At 36.6% G+C, this 22065-nt stretch overlaps 1 protein-coding gene across 11 annotated transcripts in view; it reads right to left on the bottom strand.

Annotated features, from left to right (window-relative positions):
• TASP1 (taspase 1) overlaps positions 1-22065 on the bottom strand; it is a 90153-nt gene that overhangs the window by 8632 nt on the left and 59456 nt on the right. For 2 of the 11 annotated variants that reach the window (XR_005933034.1, XR_005933036.1), the window contains exons 11-14: positions 19457-19567; positions 17540-17594; positions 9684-9794; positions 4763-4836 (exon numbers count right to left, since the gene is read on the bottom strand). Coding sequence is in view for 5 of the 11 variants with exons in the window: in XM_041125506.1 (XP_040981440.1) it covers positions 4472-4570; positions 4763-4836; positions 9684-9794; positions 17540-17575; positions 19457-19567 (431 nt within the window). In the remaining 6 variants the exon portion in view is untranslated. Of the gene's footprint in view, positions 1-845; positions 1060-4403; positions 4571-4762; positions 4837-5375; positions 9254-9683; positions 9795-16632; positions 16810-17539; positions 17595-17667; positions 17798-17819; positions 19040-19456; positions 19568-22065 lie in introns of those variants that run through there. The other 9 variants (XR_005933037.1, XR_005933035.1, XR_005933032.1 and 6 more) reach the window with 8 other exon arrangements.

The raw sequence follows: 22065 nt of genomic DNA, 5'->3' as shown, positions 1-22065 counted from the left end.
AGGAGTCAATTAACTTGTAACCTACCCACGAACCTCTTTTCCTTCTCGTTCTCCACATACATCTAAAAATCACATTATGGGTGAATTCAAGGAGTTATTTCTCCCACTCCCAAATTACAAGGCAGAAGGTCTCAGAGCCCTTCAGGCGAACTGACACTTAAACTGCTCTACCAAATGCTACACCAACCATTAAGACCTCAAATATTGCACACTGCCTGTGACAGTATGGACAGAGCTCCAAGAAGCAACACTGCAGCCATCAGAATAGAGCTATTTTCCCAATGGCGACAACACAATTGCTTAAGCTCTCAGAATGCAACCTAATAAGTTCAGGAAAATTGGAACAGATTAATTGAAAGCTGCCAGAGTATCTTTAAAGAGGTCACAGCTCCGGTAACAGGATGACCTCTTAGCTGATGCTATGATCAGCTGTTGCATCTATTTTGGATCCATGAAAAAAAACATCTGGAAGGTTATTCTGAAGACTAGTGTCTCAGAGAAGAAAGTTTGGGCAGGAAACCTAAAAAAACTAACTGTTTATCAAAGATCTTGAATTCATGTCAACTAATTTATGACACAACATCAGAATAACAAAAAAGAAAAAACATACCTCCTCGGTTCATAAAGATATTTAATTTAAATTTTTAATTTAATTTAATTTACTTCAATCTAGAAGTCTTAACCTTTGCTGATGCAGCAGTTACTGCTACAGAAGGAGCTGGGTAAGTGCAAAGGAAGTCCACAGACTAGTATTTTCTATCTACTCTCATGGCTGTGGCCAGAAACTTTCACAGCAGCCTAGAATATTTTAACAGCCTCACTAATGGCTAGAAGTAGTTGAGTGCCAGCTTATGTGACAATTCTACCATCATATAGATGGCAATGCAGGAACTTGCTTCAGGAGATCCCGGGAAGTCCATTCATCTTCCCAAAGAACAGGCCTAATGCTGGAAAAATCTGTCACGATATTGCTTCAGGAAGGAGGTCTGGGACTGGCAACTTCTAAAGCAATATATCTGTCCCTTAAGCTTATCATAGCTGAGGCTCCCTGGCACCAGCCTGGGTAAGTTGTAGCAATAGGTGGTATAGGTTAGTTCCAAGAAGTACGTAAAAGAGTCAAAGCTGTTCAGACAAAGAGTTTGTTTCCTTCCACGTCCAATACATGACAAACACTGGCACCGAGTGATTATGAAACTGCTCGTGTCAAGAGGGATGACAAGAAACAAAGAAGAGTACAGTTGAACCAGCAAGTATATGATTTGATCAGCTGTTTGTGGCAGTGATGTAGGGGTTCAAGGGCATAAGACTCAAGAGGGAAGTCAATGAGATATCCACTATGCAGGTAGTGAAGATAACATTGTCAGCATTATCAGTGGTGGAAGAGCTGAAATACTTTCAGCCTCGAGAGAGCACTAAAGGCAAGTAATAGGACATGCAACCAGAGGTGACTGTGTCAGCAATAAGGTGTGAACTTAGTTCATCTGGCAAGCCTCCACAGTATTTTTAAAGTAACGTTCAACTGAACATTTTAAACCAATGTTCAACAGGAAACAGTGACTTTTCCAGGCAACTGGTTTTCCAAAATAAGACTGGACACCTTTCCAGAAAGTATGCTTTAAATCAAACAATTATTAGTCACAGCGCAAAACTGTTCCACAGCTCTTGCAGGCTCAGCCATTTTATACATTTAGGCTAGCAAGTTAGCATTCAGGCAGCCTAGCTGGGAGGTGAGTGGCCAGCCGCAGAGCCCAGTCTTTGCTAAATTGGGAGGAAATAAACCCTGGTTGCAAGGCTACATCCGAATCAGTACTTGGAGAGCTCACAGTGCTAACAGCCAGAAGCACCGGCAGGTCAGGACATACAAACCACTTCAAGTCTCCGATCCCACTTTCCTGTGCCACTGTTCTTTTAAGGAGTTGCTAATAGTTAATTGGCTGAGTACGTTTCCACCTCTTGAGTATACCAGTGTCTGCAGGTGAGCTGGTATCTAGCTTGTAAGTGTCCAAGTGCCTTGAAAGAAAAAAAGCCTCCTATATGTCCACAGTCTTTGTGTGGGGTTCAGTCCCACCATTTGCTAGGTCCTATTATGAAATCCATTAACCTCCAATGCACAAAGAATCACACTGAGATTATAAAGCAGGATCCTTTTCTTCTTTAGTATGTACCCCTTTATATAATTACAATACTAATACTAGTCTAATTCATAACAGTATACACTCAAAACCCTTCTCACTTTCTAAAAGTCTTGCTATAAAAATATGTTTTCATGTTCATTAAATTGAACCAGCCCAAAATCAGCCACTGTGACAACCCCTGGGTTTAAGAATAAAACTTGAGTCCTAGACTGATGAAAGAAATAAAAACTGAAGCTCTTTACCACCCTAGAAAAACAGGAAAGCAAGATGTTTCCCTACAAGCCGCTGCCTGATCATTTTCCTATGGTAGTCATAAACAAGTGATATTTTATACTTTTATGAATTCTTATACCATTATTCTTTCATGGCAAGCACTCAAAATTAATTGTACCAAACCAGTTACTCTGTTAAAGAAAAGGAATTTTTTTTTTCCACTAGCAATACATTGTGTTCTATTTCAAGCCCAGTTTTCCATCTATAACTTAGCCCTAGTTGTAGCAGAACAAAATTCCAGCTTTTATGACAGAAGACTTTTTTTGATCAATAGAAGTCAGCAGCAAAAGCATTTGTGGTTTTTCTCTGGAAAGCATTTGTGGCCACAGACTCAAAGGAAGAAGAAAGGGAGGGGGATTAACTCTTCAATGAAGGTCAAAAACATAATTTAAAAGTGAACCAAGAAGAGCAGCTGTGTCTGTCAGCGCAATCAAGATTACCAGCTGGAGAATTTACCAGCAGTATGAAAACAATGCACACCAGATGTCAAATGTTGCAACTGTGAGTAGGAAAACATCTCTGGGCATGGCACTGTCATGCTAGTACTCATTACCAGACAGATTCATATTTAGCATTTATTTATTGATTAGACAGACACTACCAGAAGAAACAATAATATTTCCTTAGAAACAGCTTTTGAGCTTGCAGTGTAAGCCAGACACAGGTGTGCACACTGTAATAATTTTAACATTGCACATTCTAATAATTTTCCTTATTTCACTGTGAACACAATACAATTGACTTTTAAACTAACTAGAGAATACTAGAACATCTGCAGCTGAGCTTGCTTTAGCTTCACTCAGTTCAGTCTGAGCTTTTAGCTTGATTTTGGATTCTTTTCTAACAAATCTAAAATAAATACTAAGAAAAAGTAAAAACACACCCTATTCCATGGATAATCAAGCGGAAAAGACTCTACATAAGCCATGAAAGTGAGTACTTCAATAACATCTCTGCCAGCACTTCCCTCACCAGCTGCTTTTTATCTTCCTCCTCCTTCTGGGGCATTCTTGTCTTTTTTTTCTATACATTTTACTCCTTGAGGATGAACTCATTCATTCCCAATGCTTCAACCACCATTCTTGCTGTTTAAAATATCTGATGTCAATTTACTTCTTTTGTATGTTCTTTTATTATCTCACTCACGTCCTCCTTTGTATTTATCTCTCAAGTGAAACAGAGTGAGAAATAAAGAAAAAAAAAAAAAGAAAGAGAGAAAGATTTTGGTTTTGTACTCCTCTCCCCCTCCATTGTTGATGACTAAACTTTCTTCCTCAGCAGATCCACAAGCAGCCATTTCTGCAGAGCACCAACAAATCCAGGCCCTCAAATTCTTTCTTTTTCCAGGCTTTAAAATTTATCCTTTAAATTCTACCATCAAAATGCTGGATGTCTTTCTTGCTATTACCTGCTGGTATAAACTTCCTGGGTGTCATCTCCTCCTCTAATACATGCAAATATTCCAGTAAACACCCTGCCTCCCCCATTAGTTTAACCGTATCGGGGAGCTGCCTTCTAATTCTAACTCTTCCCCCACTTTTGTCACTTCCTTTAACCAGTTCTGATTGTACATTCTTACCCTTGAATAGTGAAGGCTGTACATTTATAAAAATCTACATAAATCATGATTTTGTCTCTGCTTGAAGCTTCTCCCATGTTCATTTCGTTGTCCAAACACCTCTCCCAAATGCTCTAGTTGCTACTTTGCAAAACCTGCCTTTTTCTCCTTTCAATGCTATATTCCTAAGAGTAGGTGGCTCTTGGTTAACCCCTACTGTTTGATGTTGAGGATTTTTCCAGTTTCCACTGCTAAATTGAGTTTTAACATATTATTTCTCGCACTCCAGAAAAAAAAAAAAAATTAGACCCCAAGAAACAAAAAGAACCACGGATGTTAATATCCAAATTGTTTACCACGGAGGCTATTCTAGAAACTACTTTAAAGTTTGATTTATACCCTCTCCCTTCTTCCTTGGTGCAAATGCTTTATCTGAAGGAAGACATGCCATCCTAAATAGCTAGTATAACTGAATCAAGACAAAGTTATTCAAATACAATTACTGTCAGCAGAGGAAATGGAAATGTGTTTGTGGCACCTTTTCCTGACCTAATACGTATGTTAGCGTAGGTTTGTCAACTGCTGCACGTAGGTTTGTTAACTGCTGCAATAAAAAAAAAAAAAAAAAAAAAAAAAAAAGCCCAATCAATAGGTACATTTAACCGCTTATGCACCCATTACTTTTTCCATTCTCTTACAGACAGACATTTCTTATATATTTCATTATCATAATTTCATATTCGCCTTAGCTTCTGCACTCATTCTACTGTATTACAACCTATTGTCCATGGCTTACCTTAGCTTTGCCATCCTGTGCAGACATATATCCTACACACATGCTCTCTGTTGTATGGCTCCACAGAAATTCCACTATAAAGGAAAATGCAAGAAGTCACAAAAAATGCTTTGGTTTAAAATGTAAGATGTAATTTAACAAGACTGGAATCTTGAGAAACAAATACAGCTTAAAATATAGTTAGGGAAAGGACAAAAACCAAAGGACAAAAACTACTTACCAGATTAATTCAATCTCAAAAGAAACAGTTATCAAACAAACAAGATTTTCCTGCACTATTTGCAGTCACACACTGCAGCACTAATACCCAGAATGAGAATGTCACTTCAATGATATGGAGCATCCAAGATGAGAAATACCTCAACTGCAACTACAGCTAAAAGACAGGACCAACTTCTAAAGCAGAAGCCTGTTCCACCCATAAAGTAGAAGCAGATATAATTTGCATTTACTTACCTTGAACCCAAACACAAGCACACTACAATAGCATAAACCCAGATGGTTTATGGATGGTACAAGGATTCTGTAGAATTGTAACGCTATCAGCAGAATAACCAGTAACAAGCATTTTTTCACAGAACTGAGCATAAATACATACATAATATGTAATTACCAATGGGCAAATGGAGATTTGTGCTTTAGCTCCACAAGTAGGGTACAGAAAAACATGCAGAAGTAGTAAAGTCTGCAAGATGAGAACTGAAGATACAGAGCAGGCAGGAAAGACATCTGGTGAAAGCAAAATAATCCTGCAGAAGAAGGAGATGTCTGCTGATGGAAGCAGAGTACCACTGCATAAAAAGCAAGAAAGATGCCTGGCAAAATTAAAGCAAGACCTGGTCCCAGAAGTAAGCTGAATTACATCAAAAGCATATGCAATCACCCCCTTTCTTAGGGGAGAGGATAAGGAGCACCAAAGGTAAGAGAGAAAAGAAAGATGGAGACGAAATGAGCCCATTTTGATTTTGGCTTCGCCATCAAAGCACTCTCAGGTCTGATCACCTTGACTTCTAGCATTTGCTATATAGCATCAACTCTCTGGTACTGTATACTCACAGCTAATTTAGGATATAAATGTTAAAGACGAACAGTTTTGTGTTTGTAGTGGTAATGATTAGAAAACTAACCATTGGTAATGTGTATGGTTAATGCATGTTAATTCAGTAAGGTGTTGTTTTAAAGTTTGAAACTGCCCTGATTTATCAGCCATTTAAACAGCCCATTACAGCGATCTTTAATTCCCCGATACATACATAGATATCTTTATATCTTTACACACACACACCTCTACTCAGTTGCAACACAAAATTCAAAGATCATATTATTCCTACGTTTAGCTCCCATCTAGTGGAGCTTTATAAACTGCCACACTATTCTTCCTGCTCTATGTCACAGTAATTTTTCTTCTGGTTCATTAAGTACATAATTTGGAAGGGGGGAAAAGAATGAGTTGCTGATCAGAAGTCAGGGTATTCATAGAATACTGTAAAGGGCTTAAGAAATTGCACTGAAGTGTAAATTTTTCCTTTGGATTACAGGAGTCAGCTTACATGAATTACACAAGATGCCATGAAAAGCTATTTCCAGGTATTTCATTGGAGAGAGACTTTAACATACTGCAAAAAGCATCTTTAGATGGTTTTAAAACTCTTATTCATTCCTATTCCTCATGTTCCTTTAATATGATTGAAGAAGGTCACAGCATGCTGAGTATGCTTACCCTTTGAACCATTTATCCTTGCATAGCAATTAACCCTGAGTAGAAGATCAAAGTTTAGACAATCCCGGCAAGACTTGAAGATTCCAACAGATATGTAGATATCATCATAAAAGAAAAATGAACTTCATTTAGGTATGCGATTTGCTCTCCCCTGTAACAGATTCATGACTGATATCGCCAAAGGTTAGTCAAAAGCTTTCAGAGACTGAAATATATTCAGTGCAATGTAACTGCATTCAATGAGGCCGACCCCTCCCTAATACCTTAAAGGTTCAACTGTCAGTGAAAGCATTTATTTTTTGGAGACAAATTTAATCTTATCTTTCAATTTTGAGAAGTTGGGCAACAGTTCCTGCCAAATACACTCAAAATATTATTTCTTTGCCTTTGATAACTCTAGGCATAGTCTTTTAAGTTTTTAATAATTTTTTCCTTCTACATTGTCCACCAAAGGTAGCATGTACTAGCTTGAGACATGGTTATTGCTAGCTATTACAAGTAGTGGAATTAGAATGAAAATCCTAAATTACATAATTATCTGAAGACTTTTTACATATTTTCAATCATTTAATAAATTGCTGTCTTGCCATTTGTTTCAATAGTTAAAAAAATAATAAAAAAAAAGATCATCCCTACAACAAAGACATGAGATTTCATTATTCTACACACAGACTTCTTCAGTATTACACAACTTATTTTCAGTCCAAACACCACAAAAACTACATACGTTTAATTATACATTAACTCAGCATACACTATAAGGCAGGAAATTTCTGTGGTACAGAAAAAAATCTTTAGAATAAGCTGTGCTACATTAATCTTATTTCAGTGGAAAGAAAACCAAAAATCAATGGACAAATAGTCTTAAGATGTATCGGGATTTTATTAATTTTTGAGGAAAAAATCCCAATCTTCCTGAATAGGTACATGTTATCTTACATGAATGACAAACATTAAATGAATAGAAATATTTCTCTCACTCCCAAACGTAAGAAATTGAAGGTTAAGTTGATCTTGTTCGTTATTATTTAGTCAAACTTATATTTTCATTTTCTTAACTCTTTTTTAGGGATAGAATTTATGTTGTAGGATGCTCTTCCACTAGGTCAATAATGTCATAATTATTCCAATCTGAAAACTGTAAATCAAACTTGCAACGTTCTCTGTACGTCTAGCAACCCATGCCCTGATTCTGGAGTCAGGATTAGACAGTCTTGGCTTTCAAACAGTTGAAAGACAAGAGCAAGATGATTGTCAAAGTCTATATGACAGCCCGCTTCTTCAAAAAGACAAGCTATTCAAGTAATAACTCCAAAAAAATATAACATACAAAAGCTATTTCTAAGACCTTTTCCCACCCAAGCCTTACAAAATTCCTTTGTTGTCCATCAGGATAATCCCAGAACCATCATCAGAATTGTGAGGATTCATGTCCCAAATCTCTGGTTCTTTGTAATAGCAAAATAAACGTACATGAAACTCTTATGGATAAGATGAGATGTTGACTAAAAGCATAAAAGACAAAAACTGCAACTGTTGGGTAGAGAAACATGAATGTTATTAACTGTATTGAGCAAAATTACTTATTAGAGTGAATGACTGGAAGGCTGTACAATCAGACTCAAATTGACCAACACAGAAAAAGTAGTATATGATATTTAAAGAATCTTGTAAAACAAACTAGCAAGGTGTAATATGACAACAAAACTGAAAGATAACATACACCTCATCCTGTGCAACTGTAATAACTTGACCCTAACATCCTGGAAGTCATTGAACAGACAGCAATAAACACTAGATTTTGTGTGAGTTAACCCATCGTTAAGAATATATCTGCCGGCCCACCTTTAGCACACTCTGCCTGCTACTCCAGGCTGGCTGTAAGCAGGCAAAATCTGGTGACACGATGTTAGGATTTAGTGGGACAAAAGTAGTAATGAATTAAAACAAAGGTGAGGTGTCTTTCTAAACAATAGCCTATAGATTAAAAAGAATTATGCAATTCAAGAATTACCGGGTGAGATGCTATGACCTGCCTTAATAAACAAAGTTAAGTTAGGTGATCAAATTTGTCATGTCAGATCTTAAAAGCTATGAAATCTACTTTAAATCTGTAATGCTACTGGCAGCGATTCAGTAAACACTTGGGGAAACAACAATAAAGCAGAGCATTATGCAACTTTCATTGTGGTAGCATAACATAAATATACATTAGACAGGTCCATGTGACCCAATACATAAGCACATAGCATGACCAGACACATAAGCCCACATCTGAGGAGCACCACTGGAAAGGAGATGGTACAAGTGTCACGCTGAAGTAATTCGTATGTCCCCAGTCCCAAATCCCTGCCTTCAAAGAGAACATGGGCTTTACTGTCTCTGCGTTGTATTTCCACCCACCTCTGCCAGGAGTCTACAGCCTTCAGTTTCCTAGCTGTTTCTCCAGGACAAACCACACAACAGTTTACTATAATACACTTGTTCCACTGTAAAAAGCGAGACAGATGAGGATCTTGTTTCTAGGACATAAACAGGGTGGAAGGGCTGTAAAGCTCATTGCCTTTTTAACCAGTCAGCTACTGATGGAGGCAAGGTACAGTTTTCTGCTGATCTCAACATAAACAGCAAGTACTCCTGTTGCCTGCACATGCAAATAGTAACTGCGACTTATCTGAACACATTTTCCTGGGCATAACAAAAAAATTCTAGCCATAAACCAACTTCCCTTCCAAATTTTAAGTGTATCCTCCAAATTGTCACATTTTGTCCTGCAAAAAGGAGGAACGAAGAACTTTTTAGATAGCAATTTTAGCATATAAACCACTGAGAAGCAGTAAACAGTCATACGCATTACTCCTAGCTAAAATGTGACTTTTTTTCTATGAGGAACATACCCTGTCTTGCCACAAGCAACCGTTATTTCTGTGCCGTGGTTTTAGAAGGTTCCCACATAACCCTCTGAATCACAATTCTGCTTAGAAATAATGAGTCAGAAAGAATGCTCTTCTCCAGTTTTAGAGCACAAACACAGATAATACTATTTCACTTTCTAGAATTTTATCATCTCAAACAATTTCAATTCCTTTTTGTTTTCCCTGTGGATTTTGAACAACGGTAAACATGCACAGGCAGTTTTTACTTCATCTTTCACTTTAAGTTAGCACCTAGCTAAAGTAAAAATGAGTAAGAATTTCTTACCTAGTAAAGTCGGCTTTTCCTGTGATGATTCAGGATCTGCTGAACACCTGCAAGACCGAAGAACTATCACACCTCCGAGTACACCATCTTCATTGGCTAGAAAAGGTGAACCTGGGTAAAACCATTGGGGAGAATTATTTGTAATAGGCATAGTTTCTTGGGTATTTTTTTATTTTACTTTCCTGCCTTCCCCCTTTAATCTTGTCACTAAGGGTTGAAAAGACTGTCAGGTCAACCAGTACTTCTACAAAAGCATCAGTTTTATTTTTTCTAGTGTTTCTAATGAGTAACTTTCTAAGTAGTAATCTACTAATCTACCAGTAATCAAAAAATGAAAAAGAGCTACACGGAATAAAAAAACATATTGGAAATTACATTTGCGAGTGCAAAAACATTTGTTCGTGGATCAAAGAAGAGATAATGAAAAGTGGAGCATCGAGTTGAAAAAAAATCATGTCTCAATATTTATATTAATTATAGTACAGAAAGAACCAAAAGATGGGCATATATGAAAAAAATCAAGCAAATTTCGGTCACTTTTACTGTTTATTAATTTTTCCCAATTTAAAGCATTTTGTACAGAGACATCATCAAACTGCTGTACGCTGCCTTCCTTGCTGTTTTATGAATATGAACAGAAAAGCCAAAACACATCCTACTTTATACAGTGGCTTTTCTGCTCTTAATTTAAGATGTATGATATAAAACATCTTCTATCAGAAGCTGGAAAAGTTTTAAAGTTAGCTGCATCAAGTCTAAGTATTCTTTTTCTGGTTTGTAGTTTGAAATGAGATTCCTATAGTTTTAAATGTGGAAACAATTGTATGATTTACATATGACCTAAAATGTCTTGAGCCACAAAATTAACCAAGTTCTTGCACTTAAGCCCAAAGAGACCTTAGTCACACATTCACAATATACTGTGATTTAAAGCTGAATATACAATTGCAACAGGCTTTTCATATATTTCTTTTCAATGATTTTCTTTTAAATAAATTAGTATACTATGTCTAGTGTACAGACACTGTAAAAGGATTTGCTGGCCCCATGAACTTTAGAGCAGATCTACCCATCAGCCTCCTTCAACTTGCCCACAGCTATTCATATAATTAAAATTACTCCTTTAATGCAAATAACAGGCAAAAAAACACCAGTAAGAACCAACTTCAAGGTTTACTGTAAGGAAAACTAAAAGCTTTACCATGTTTTCTCTCAACATAAGAGTAGCCACGTTCAAAAGTGATTCAAGGTGGTCATTACAATAGAAGCCCATATTGCAGGAAAATAATAAAAGTGGTATGCTTAATAAACAGTAACATCTTATTTGATGTAATACAAACAGATATTATCTTTAAAGCGACACTGGCTTTGTACAAGAATTACTACTAGGTACCAATTACACCTACTGTATTACTCATTGACTGTGACCAAATCCCTGTGAACCAAGAATCCAGCCAATCGTAACGTAATAGGTAACAAAACAGGAAAATATGTTTGGTTAAAACAGAAATGAAAGGCTTGGGAAGTTATAAAGAGTTTTACCACTCAAATCAAAGTTTTTTACTCCATGCTTTCTAAGATGCTAAGTATATCTCTTACACTTTCACTGCATCAACCAAGTGCTGGCTAAGTATGTGGTATGACTTCTGCAAGCAAATGAACAAAAAACCAAGTGGTTTTCCTCATAGGGGACATGCACCCTTTAATCTTTACTTCAGAAACTCAGGTACTTCAAAGACAATGTCTTAACCTGAACTTCGTATGCAGACCTAATCTTATACTGAATTACATAAATTATTCAGGCTATAAGGCATGAGTTGAAAAGTCATTGCAAAAAGACAGAAAAGTTTTGCTTTGTTTTTTAATAAGCAGTTTCTCCTCCTCTTTCAAGGCCCGTGAAAGGTTCTTTCAAGGTTCTAGTGAAAAATACTAATCATCTCTTTAATTAGAATGGTTAAAAATGTTCTACTTAAGCAGAACACAACCAGCAAATAGTATGTAAAGCAGATAGCATATTCAAGGCCATACTAAAACACTAAGACCGTATGAATGCACAAAAAACCAGACAGCAACTACTGATTATAGACTTGATGCCACTTAAGTCTTGTTCTAGAAATGCTTACATTGGATTAATCACTTTTTTTTGAAGTGTTTTTCTTTCTCCCACTCTCAGGAAAGTAGATGAAAGAAAAGTCTGTAAATAAACCAATCACATATTTCTTAATTTTCCCAGTATTTTTGTCAACTATGTGCCATCATCACTGATCAAATTTTCAATCATCTGAATAACTTGCACATGCTAGGCTCTCTCTCTTTTTAAACTGTAAGAGAAGACTTGGCAGTATATTTCTTTCCATGTAAAAAGTCTGCAGCAAAACATGTAACGCTACATTTTCATCAGAATTCTTTCATTTTTACAGTGATTTCTTTGCAAGAACAAAACATTCATCATCTTCAGTGGAGTACAGAATGAGAAAAGTAATCGCTCAAAGAATGTCCTTTGTGAGACTTTTTTTAAAAAGGGGTTTAAAAAAAGTTTTAAATCCGCAAAATTGAAAGGCTTTTAAGTCCATGATAAACATTCAAAAGCTACAAAACTGACTGTATTAACTCAGTCTTTGCTGAAATACATTGCCACTCTGTTATTTCAACTAGAAAACTCAAGAGGATTAATTTAATAGCACTGCGCATGATAAAAGCATGATAAAAACATGATAAAGTACCATTTTAACTTCAGCACTCATAAAACACACCAGATAAGCAAGAAGCTGACTTCTTTAAGAATAACAGAAGTTGGGCCCTTGGAGTAAGGACAAATGTTCGTTATGCCAAACGAGACCATGTCTTACTGCACTGACTTTGTAAGAATTGACCATGACAGTAGTACTGGGGTGATACAGAGATGAGTAAAATGGCTTAGAGTGACTTGTAGTGTGCAATTTGAATGGAGTATTAAACCAGGAAATGTCTTAAAAGTTTGTGTTATGCAAACAAAGCAAAGAAGGCAGGATGCATTATATCTCTCCTACAGATGGAGGAAACACAGTGTTACTTGCCCAGAGGTGCCCAACATCAAAACCCAGAACCTACAGGCTATCCTCAGTTGTAGCACCTTGACTGATATACTACAACACAGCAGTGAAAACGATGGGATCATGTTGGCTTTCTTGTTGCAGCCAGCCATGGTTTGAAGCCATAGCAGTAGAGATTGAGCCAAAAAACAGTTGCAACTCAAGAAATTACTGAGATTTAGTATTGTCAGCTGAGCTACTGAAGATTTTTCTTCTTTTTTTTTTTTTTTTTTTTTTAAAGAACAATGCAGAGCCAACTTTTAATCTTCTGCACCATTTTATCATCAGCTGCACAATCAACATTATTCTGGAAAGGAGAAAAAGTCTGAAACAAGAACATATCCCTTCTTCTCACCTCCAAACACAAGCAGCAAATGAAGACACAAACACACAGTCACTTGCAAAACTCCTGCAATGGTTCACAATTTTCTCACTCACGCCACTTCCATGGGCCATCTCTTTCCCCACTGCTGCTGAAGGTTGCCATCCAGAGTAATCAGAAACAAATTGTGTGACTACACCCTCATCCATTCTGATTGCTTTCACCAGCAATTTCAGCCAAACCATCTCAATACAAAATCAGCAACAATTCAGTAGGTGCCTCCAATTCACTGCACTGGCTAAGTCATGGGGAATCAACTTCTAAATAGTGGCAGTAAAAACCAGTTGCCTACAGTAATAATATTACAGTATTCTACATTACAGTAAATTCAGACAGACTGTTTCTCCTCTCTTAAAAATCAGACTCTAAGCCAAATTAAACACACACTGAACAGCACATTCTTTAACACAGAGAACATATTTTATTTTCCAATTAAAGCAATTTTTAAAAAAGTTAAAAGAGGGATTCAAATATATTAATATTTTTTTAAACAAAGGTATTTCTGGATATGCAGACTTATTACTGATTATTACAATTATGCTAAAGAGTGTATTTTAACACAGCAATACAGTGCAAATTAGTAGGTCTATGTTAAGCAAGATTCTAGACAACTGAATGCTGTGCATCCATCATTAAAGCTGTAAAAATAACGGCAGCACAGAAGTAGTACTATCCTTTATTTCTAAACGGAATCAATGCACTGTACACAGGAATTAATTTGAGTGTTCTCAAAACACTCAATTCAAAGGCTAGGAACATATTTCATTAATTTAGTTCTAAAAATCATTTTGTTACAGCCAAGCCATTGAGAAAAAGAAATAATACTGCACACTTCTGTAAAAAATAACAATCTAGGTAATGGCATTTTTTCATATACATTATATTTAATTAGTATTTAAACAGGAAGAGAAAAGGTGCAGCTGAAATACTGCCACGTATATTGAAGTCATAATGGTTTCTCATTAGAAGGAAAAAGTAATCTGGGTCCAACACTCCTACACCATTTTTGCTCTCTCTGTACTCTTAAGAATGATAGATCTTGCTGTACAATTAAAAATTTATTAAAATAAAACAAAATATGCCTAGTAGCCAAAAATATCTTTTTCTACTGTAATAAAATAGAATTGCTAGACAAATCTTTGATCTAATAGCTTGCTAATGACAAAACTACAAAAACCTGGGGCTTTTAATACCATTTTAAGTCTCATGAAACTCATTGTTCCTTCCCAGTTACACTGGCATACCACTGAAGAATTTGGCACGAAAAATCCTAAGCAAAACTTCAACTACAGCATTTACTAATAATGTTAGCACTGACTGGCCACACCAGAGAGAAGGGGTAGGAAAAAACAAACAAAACCCATCTTTCAATAGTTTTGGTTTAATCCTCACCTCCCCCAGACACAAAATTGTATTTTACAAAACACATTTCCCTCCTTCAAAGCTCAACTATTCTGTTATTCCTATCTGACATACAGAAAGCATTATCAAGTTTTTATTTATATATATTGTATGTTATCAATCTGCAGTAACGGTCTCTTAAAAATAAGCAAACAGGTCTTTGTAGCAACTCCACATTCACTGATCCCATCAAGTTCTGCAAGAGCAACCATAACTGAACACCAAGACCCAGGTTCAGCCTCAGACCGGGGACAGAGCATGTGGATTTCACAAGTGTTAAGGCAAATAATGGCCTCAACTTTCAGTCTTGCTCTGGAGGAACTACAGCTACAAGTGAAGAACATTTTTTCTTCTATGTCTCTTGTAAATTAAACTGCTCCCATGATGAAGGTTCTTTCCACTAGAGCATGCGATCGATATGAGTTGTTCATTTCTGATCCTGTGCTTTTTTTCCCATTTGTAGCTACTGGACAGATCCATTCTAGCATAGATTCAATATTAAACTGTAAAAGAAATGTTTTATTTACACTTACCCAGCTGAAGGACTAACCAGCTGTTCATCAGATGTTTTATATTCATACTCTTCCATAGTAGAGAAACCATTACCAGCTTCATTGTTTACATTAGCTTTCAAAGTCTTCAGAACTTTGGTCTAAACACTGACTGTGGCGTGGTGTAACCAATTAAGTGCTTTAGCATCCCTCAGTTTTAACAGAATGCAGCTAAACAGTTCTAAACCTTCTTGTGCTGCACTATGAGTGAAATTCAGACTTGTTCAGGTCAATAATCTATATATCACCGACGCCACTGGACTCTGTCAGCTTGTGTACACAACGTGTTTAAAGTGAAGCTGTTTGTCACTCTGCTTCTGCTATGTACCCCACTGAACTTCAAGCTAACAATTTAAATAAACATTAGAGGAATATATAAGCACTAAATGAAGCCTGCTTTTAATTTCATGCACCATTATTTCTTAAATGTTTAAGCGCAAGCTGTCTGAAAGCAGAGATCTTTATATTTCACGATAAGTAAGTTAAAACATCTGTTTAGAATTTTTAAAGAAGCTGCAAGGAACAGCACCTGTACTTCCAAACTTTACAGGTCAGATTTTAAGAAATTAAATAACTGAGGATACTGCAGTCAAATAAAATCCCAATGCTTTTGACAACGAGAAGCACAGGCACAACCTAGGAAAACTGTCGTGTAACATCACCACACTGTGTTAGTTTTTCAGCTGATTTTATTGTACGGATAACAAAGAGGCCTATTCAATTTTGTCTAGCACCAAATACAAAACTTGTGAAATCATCAACTTGCAGTGGATAAAATAGGTTATATGAAACTTCAGGATCACTTCATTCTCTTCTCAAATCTTTTCCGCTGTGTCATGGAGAAAACATAACAATGCTTCTGTAGCGTGATTCCTCTGTTACAAACCCACAAAGGATACCACAAAGCTAGAGTGATGCAGCACCAAAATACAAAGTAACAATAACACTGTGCAATGACAGTCACTGGCAGTCTTGTAACTGTTGAACTATGAAGCTTTTCTCCCCCTAAAAGCATAACTCAATCAGGAATGTCACGTTCTACGATTCCTAACTGTCCCAACTCCTGCTCCCAAGAAAGGTATTTGACACAAAATTTCTAAAAGAGAAAGCGTCAGCGTTATCCTTCTGCTATTACCTTTCTGCAGACATTGCTCATTTGTGAACTGAAGCACAACTTAAAAATACAAGAATAGACAAACATATTTCCGCTGAAGAAAGAGTATCAGATTCCAACTGTCTTTCAGCTCATTGTTTTCTAATACTTTATAAGAAGCTTTAAAGTACAATTCATAACATTGCCATTGTTAAAAGCCCAGATTTCCCGCCAGTGAGATGACACAAACATTTACTCTAAGTCTACATTCCACAAACTTGGCCACATTTGAAAGGCATGATGAGTAACAAAATCCTCTGTTCTTCTGTTTGGAAGGTATTTGTGTTTACAGAACACCATTCTTTGACTGCATACCAAGCCTTTAGTGCTCTTCGACTAAAGATATCAAGCCCATTCAATTTACAAAAAATCTAAATTTCATTTCTCTCACCTCCAATTCAACCATCAATTGTGCATTATCCATAGTAAGTTGGCTCTGAGAAGGGATGAGAGAAGCACATCTGCCATTTGTTTGCTCATCACCTGCTGTTTAAACAGCACTCACTGTTTAAGCCAGGCATTCCCTAGTTGGAAGGATTCCCAGGGCTCTGTGGAAACTGTGAGAGTTCTGTAAACAGGAAGCACCAATCTGATGGCAACTGCCAAAATCAGCTGTTCACCCCTCCAATACAAGTAACACACATTTTGACTTCTGACAAAACATTCTAGCTCTGCTTTGTAAAAGCTTTTTTGTTTTGTTTTGTTTTTTTTTTTTTTTTTTGCCTTGGTCTATTATAATTCTGGCGAAAGTTTGACAAGACCACAAAATAGGGCTTTAAGAAAGGCTAGCAAGATGAGAATCCATGCCATCAGCAAGTAGGCTATTAGCCCTTTTTATCCTATTGTTTCAGAATGGTAAGAAATCCTACATCATACCACACATCCTGAGATACAAACTAGCACATCATCTGTGAAAATTCACAGGAAAAAAAACCTATTTAGTATAAGCCTATTATTTTAAGTGTAGTGCACGTTTTCAACTGTTGCACTATATTAGCAAGACATAACTTTGCATTCCATCTCCAGAATTGCCAAGATCCCCCAAAACTACACTACTGGCTACAGACTTAGTACTATGTCACATGTAAACAGCAAGATGTATCTGGATTTTGAGGTTTTTCCTCAGTCTTCATTCATAGGACAGCTAAAGGCAAACTAGACTTTATGCTTTCTAAACAAAACACAGAATCCAGGCACTTCACCTACACACACACACGAAAAAAAAGGTGGCTGTATTTTTTTTTTTTTCTCCACATCAGAACTGCCCCAAAGTACAACTGAGAAGATAATACACATACCTGCTGTCGGGCAACAAAAACTTGCAGTGATAATTTCTGAAAATACAAGACAGACCTATCCCTAATTAAAACACAAAACCTTAAAAAGGAATTATAAAACACTTTTTTTCAAATTTTCCTATCATGAAAAGCATTAATTTGATACTGTCTCTCATTCTTTTCACTTTCCCTTGTTTTGTTGGTTTTAGTCTGTTTTCCCAAGGCAATATGACATCACACTGTTAGCCTGGTATCTTTGCCTGTGCAGCTCCTCTTTCTCTGCAATTGATAGTTGCAGGTGTAAAAAAAAATTTAGCAACTTTCAATATGTTCTTAAGTCAAATACAAACATTTTCACATTTTCACTAAAGAATACAACGTATATATCACATACTAGCCAGTTAACATTTAAAATAAAAACATCTGCTATGCAAACCAGTGGCAAAATACATTTCAACTAAACAGCAAGAGAAGAATTGCATTTTCGCTAACAGTTACCAAAAAGAAAAAAGAAACCCCAGAAAATTCAAAGCAACTTAAAGGAGGTATCTCAACTAAAAAGTTCCTGATTTTTTGGTCTTTTATCAGCCAATTTCTATGAATTACTTTGGCAGTAGCTTCCTCTTTTGTGTGTGTGCAGGCACTAACATGAAATTGCATAAGGATATGTATAGTTTGTGCTTGCTTTTACTACTCCTACCACAAACAGCACAATAAATTTTGAGAGCATGGACTGAAGATCTCACTTTCCTGAAGTTAGGCCACTTCCACACAATACCTTCAGAGTAGTGTAACAAATTAGCGAAGCTATCACAAGCATCCTTCCTAAAGGTTTCTCCTCAGTAAACAGATCCCTAATTTTATGCCACTATGAACTGGAATAAGTGATTAAATACAAAAAGTTACATTTGTGCTGCTTGGATTATAATCTCTTCGGGGAATATACGAGGATTACTTTGTTCTGCATTCTTACAGCACCTAGAAATGACTGCAGTACAGCTGTAGATTATCAAGTGCAGCGTTCCAGTGTGAAGGTGACTTCCCCTCAAACAGTCAAATGTAACATTGTCAGAAGCAAAGTTTAATATGGATTCAACACTATAAATAGAAATAAAGAAATTGCAACGCATTGCTTGCCAAGACCAAGGGCAACACTGCCTAGGTCCCAAAAAGGTATGCCTATGTCCCTCTTCCAGTTCTAATTAAAATACCATAATTTTAAAGGCTATAAAGACAGTGCAAGTCAACATATATGCCAGAAGCTTCATTGGAATCTATGCTATCTTCCAAAGTTCAAGCTTATATAGACATTTTAAAATTCCACATTCATATTTTGGTTATGACTTGAAGAAGGAAAACAAGATCTATATTCACAAGAAATTAAACATCTATAAATAGTCATGTGCAATCCTCTGAAATCAAGGAAAAAAAAATGTTTTTACCTTACAATAGTCTTGAATGAAATATACTTCACTTTTCAAGAAATTAATTTCATCATGTAAATAGCAAACCAGAATCTGTCTGTCCAAAGCATTTAATTAGAACATGCAGTGGTTTTGAGATCTATTATGTTTAAAAGGGTTAACATGATGAATAATTTTTATTAATGCTCCTAAACCACCAATTCTAAAATATGCAATTGTACACCACAGCCAGTGATTCAGGCAGGAAATTCTTTCTTCAAACCTCTCTGGGTATTCTATGACTCACATAACAATTGAGGTATTTCCAAGGGTTTTCCTTTAGATTTCCTAAAAGACTCTTCTGTAGTTTGATTGAACATTTTTTAGATGTAACACAACACTAAATTTGAAGCCAACTGCAACATAAGGCTTCAACAGAAATCACAAAAATAAGTATCTTAATTTTATTTAATAGAGTTAACTGCATTTTAAACAATGTTATGCAACGTTTAGGCAATTAGCACCATATACTTACCAATAAACTTGTTTTGCATAGTCTCTAGGAGAGCTTGGTGGGCATCTTCCGTTTGCAAAGCACATGAACATTCTCTGGCCAGTATGGTTCGGACAAGGTGCTCTCCACAACCTAAAGAAATATTAAGATTGGAAATACTCAAAATATAGATATCACTATGAAGAAATTCCTGTCATTATTTTACATCATCACAGCAAAAAAAAAAAAAAAGCATATGACAGGTTTCTGCCGTATTTTTTAGTGACACTAAGTCTCATGAAAATTCAACAATGTCAGCAGTTTTCCTCACAACTTTCCTGAAATTTCTACTGCGAGAAGTCATAAACTAAAAAAGGTTAAGTACAGAAAGAAGAAACAGCGAGACTGTCTCTAATATGTCATTTTTATCCAGATCCTGCAATTCTCCCTCAAAGAATCCACTTACTAATCATTCTCACAGGAATGATCCTTGGATGCAACTCTCTTCAAACCAAGAATATCTTTAGTGAATGCCACAGTAACTCCTTTGCATGATGTAATCTTACATTTAGGCCAGCTAATTTAGCTTTTTGTCAACAAAGGAATATGTGAATTTACCTATGCTTTTTTGACAGGGTGGCTGCTCATTGGACTCCTAATAAAAATGCCTGTAATGCTTAAGGGTTTCTCTTTAAGAAACTAAAAAGCTCCAGCAAACAACCACTTACTGCCTCAGTGCTTTCTGTAACTATCCCCTGAAACCTGTGCATAACAAAGACAAACAGGTCATTAGTGCTACTCTTACTCTGTAGGAATGCTTTCACACCTGCTGTTTTTCTCCCACGCTCTTTTCCATTCCTGTACTGTGCTTTGGGACATACAGCTGTGGCCAAATGGTACAGTGCATGTTTATTGGATCAACATTGTCTTGGACAGGGAAACACACTTGGTGATACCTGCAGCATACATACAAAAGTCATTATACTACTACACTTCCCGTTTGTTGACATTTTTCCTCAATGGCTAGGAAGCAGATGAAGCAGCTAAAAGAGGTCTAACCAAGCACCAGTTAAGCTGAAATGTGTTATCCAGTTAGGAAAAAAGGAAAAACACAACTAATTTACAGCTGTAATATGCCAATGATTTCAAATTATCTAAATTTAGGTGATTACGGTTTGATTTGACTTGTAACGTCAAGAGTATATCAGGGCCTAAAACTGCATTAGACACCAGAATATATAGAGAGAAGTCAAATATAGTAAACTCCCAATTATCTATATATATTTCTAGCAAATTTCTCATTAACCATGACAAGATGCAAGCACTGTGCTGGCTCCATAAAAAAAATCTGGTATACTCCAGTTGGACTTATTAGCTCAGGTGCAGAACTACATAAATACGCCTATGTGGCTTCCAGAGACAATTTATGGCTGGAAACAATCTAGCTGCTTTCAGATGGCAGAGCGCCGGAGCTGGTAAGACATCAGACCTAAGCTGGCTTCAGACAAAGGCAGCTCAGTCTCCATGGAAAACACTCACTTTACTGGAAGCACTAACAAGCCCAGAACAGAGAAAACTGAGTGAGTCTGGCTGAAGCCAGCCTAGATCTGGCACAAGGGAAGAACTAATAAACTCAACCCAAACTGACTCTAGTGCAGCCTGCTGAGCGTCTCATCGCTGTGCTTCCCAATATGCTGAGTTTGGAGCACTGACTGGTTTGGGCACAACATTGCATGAACACACATCTGCAGGTCTAGTGCTGTGTCTTATAGCTACTCACAGACTGGCTTCTTGTTCTTGCCATCACTTTTAAGCCCTAATTAACGTGGCAACCTACTCCAAGAATCTCTCCTTCTAGTTACTTGTCACACAATTACATCCTTCCCGTTAAAGGCAAACTGAGTTTACAAACACTGTTCTTCAAAGACTGCTAACAAAAAAAAAAAAAAAAAAAGACCCCTCACCTCTCATTTCCAAGATTAAAAAACCACCCCTATGGAGCATTATATATGCACTAGATGCCAGAGAATAAGCCCAGGGACCAGACTGTGGAAAAACTGAGTACCCGTCCTAAAATCTTGGTATCTTCAATTATCAAAATTACACCTTAGTCCTCAGTTCTGTACTCCTTCTAATGGGAAGTGTCTCCTGATTAATACAATTCAGTTAAACTGAACTGTTTGAAGTGGGGTACTTTGGCATTGAATCTACATGTAATTGGCACAACAGAAAGACAAATTCTTTTTATAGCAAACAGATTGAGTAAAAAACAGTTATAAATTCAGAGGAAAATGAAAGAGCTGAAATACTACAGCAATTACAGAGCAAATGGAGGCAGTTCTTGAGAGCACAAGGAAAAAGTGTTTTCATTGAGACTGTCAAGCTCTCGAGTTACTGAGAAAAGTGTCCCAGTTAGGATATTATCTTCAAGACGCCCACATATTAGTGTCCTCAACAGCTGCTTACAGGAGGATCTATCCGTTCATTGCCTCATTACTTCCATGCTCGAAAGCTTTTGTCCACAATAGAATTGAGAGTTATCTAATATTTGTTCAAGATGAAGTAATGTATAAAGAATATGGAAAAACTGCAGGATGCATTTTACCCATAGATCACAACATGGCTATCACTTTTGGTAAACTAAGAAAACT

This window comes from Aquila chrysaetos, chromosome 8 (assembly GCF_900496995.4).
Source record: "Aquila chrysaetos chrysaetos chromosome 8, bAquChr1.4, whole genome shotgun sequence".
Taxonomy (NCBI): domain Eukaryota; kingdom Metazoa; phylum Chordata; class Aves; order Accipitriformes; family Accipitridae; genus Aquila; species Aquila chrysaetos.
Note: the sequence above shows the minus strand (reverse complement) of the source record. Positions and strands in the feature narration are given on the sequence as shown.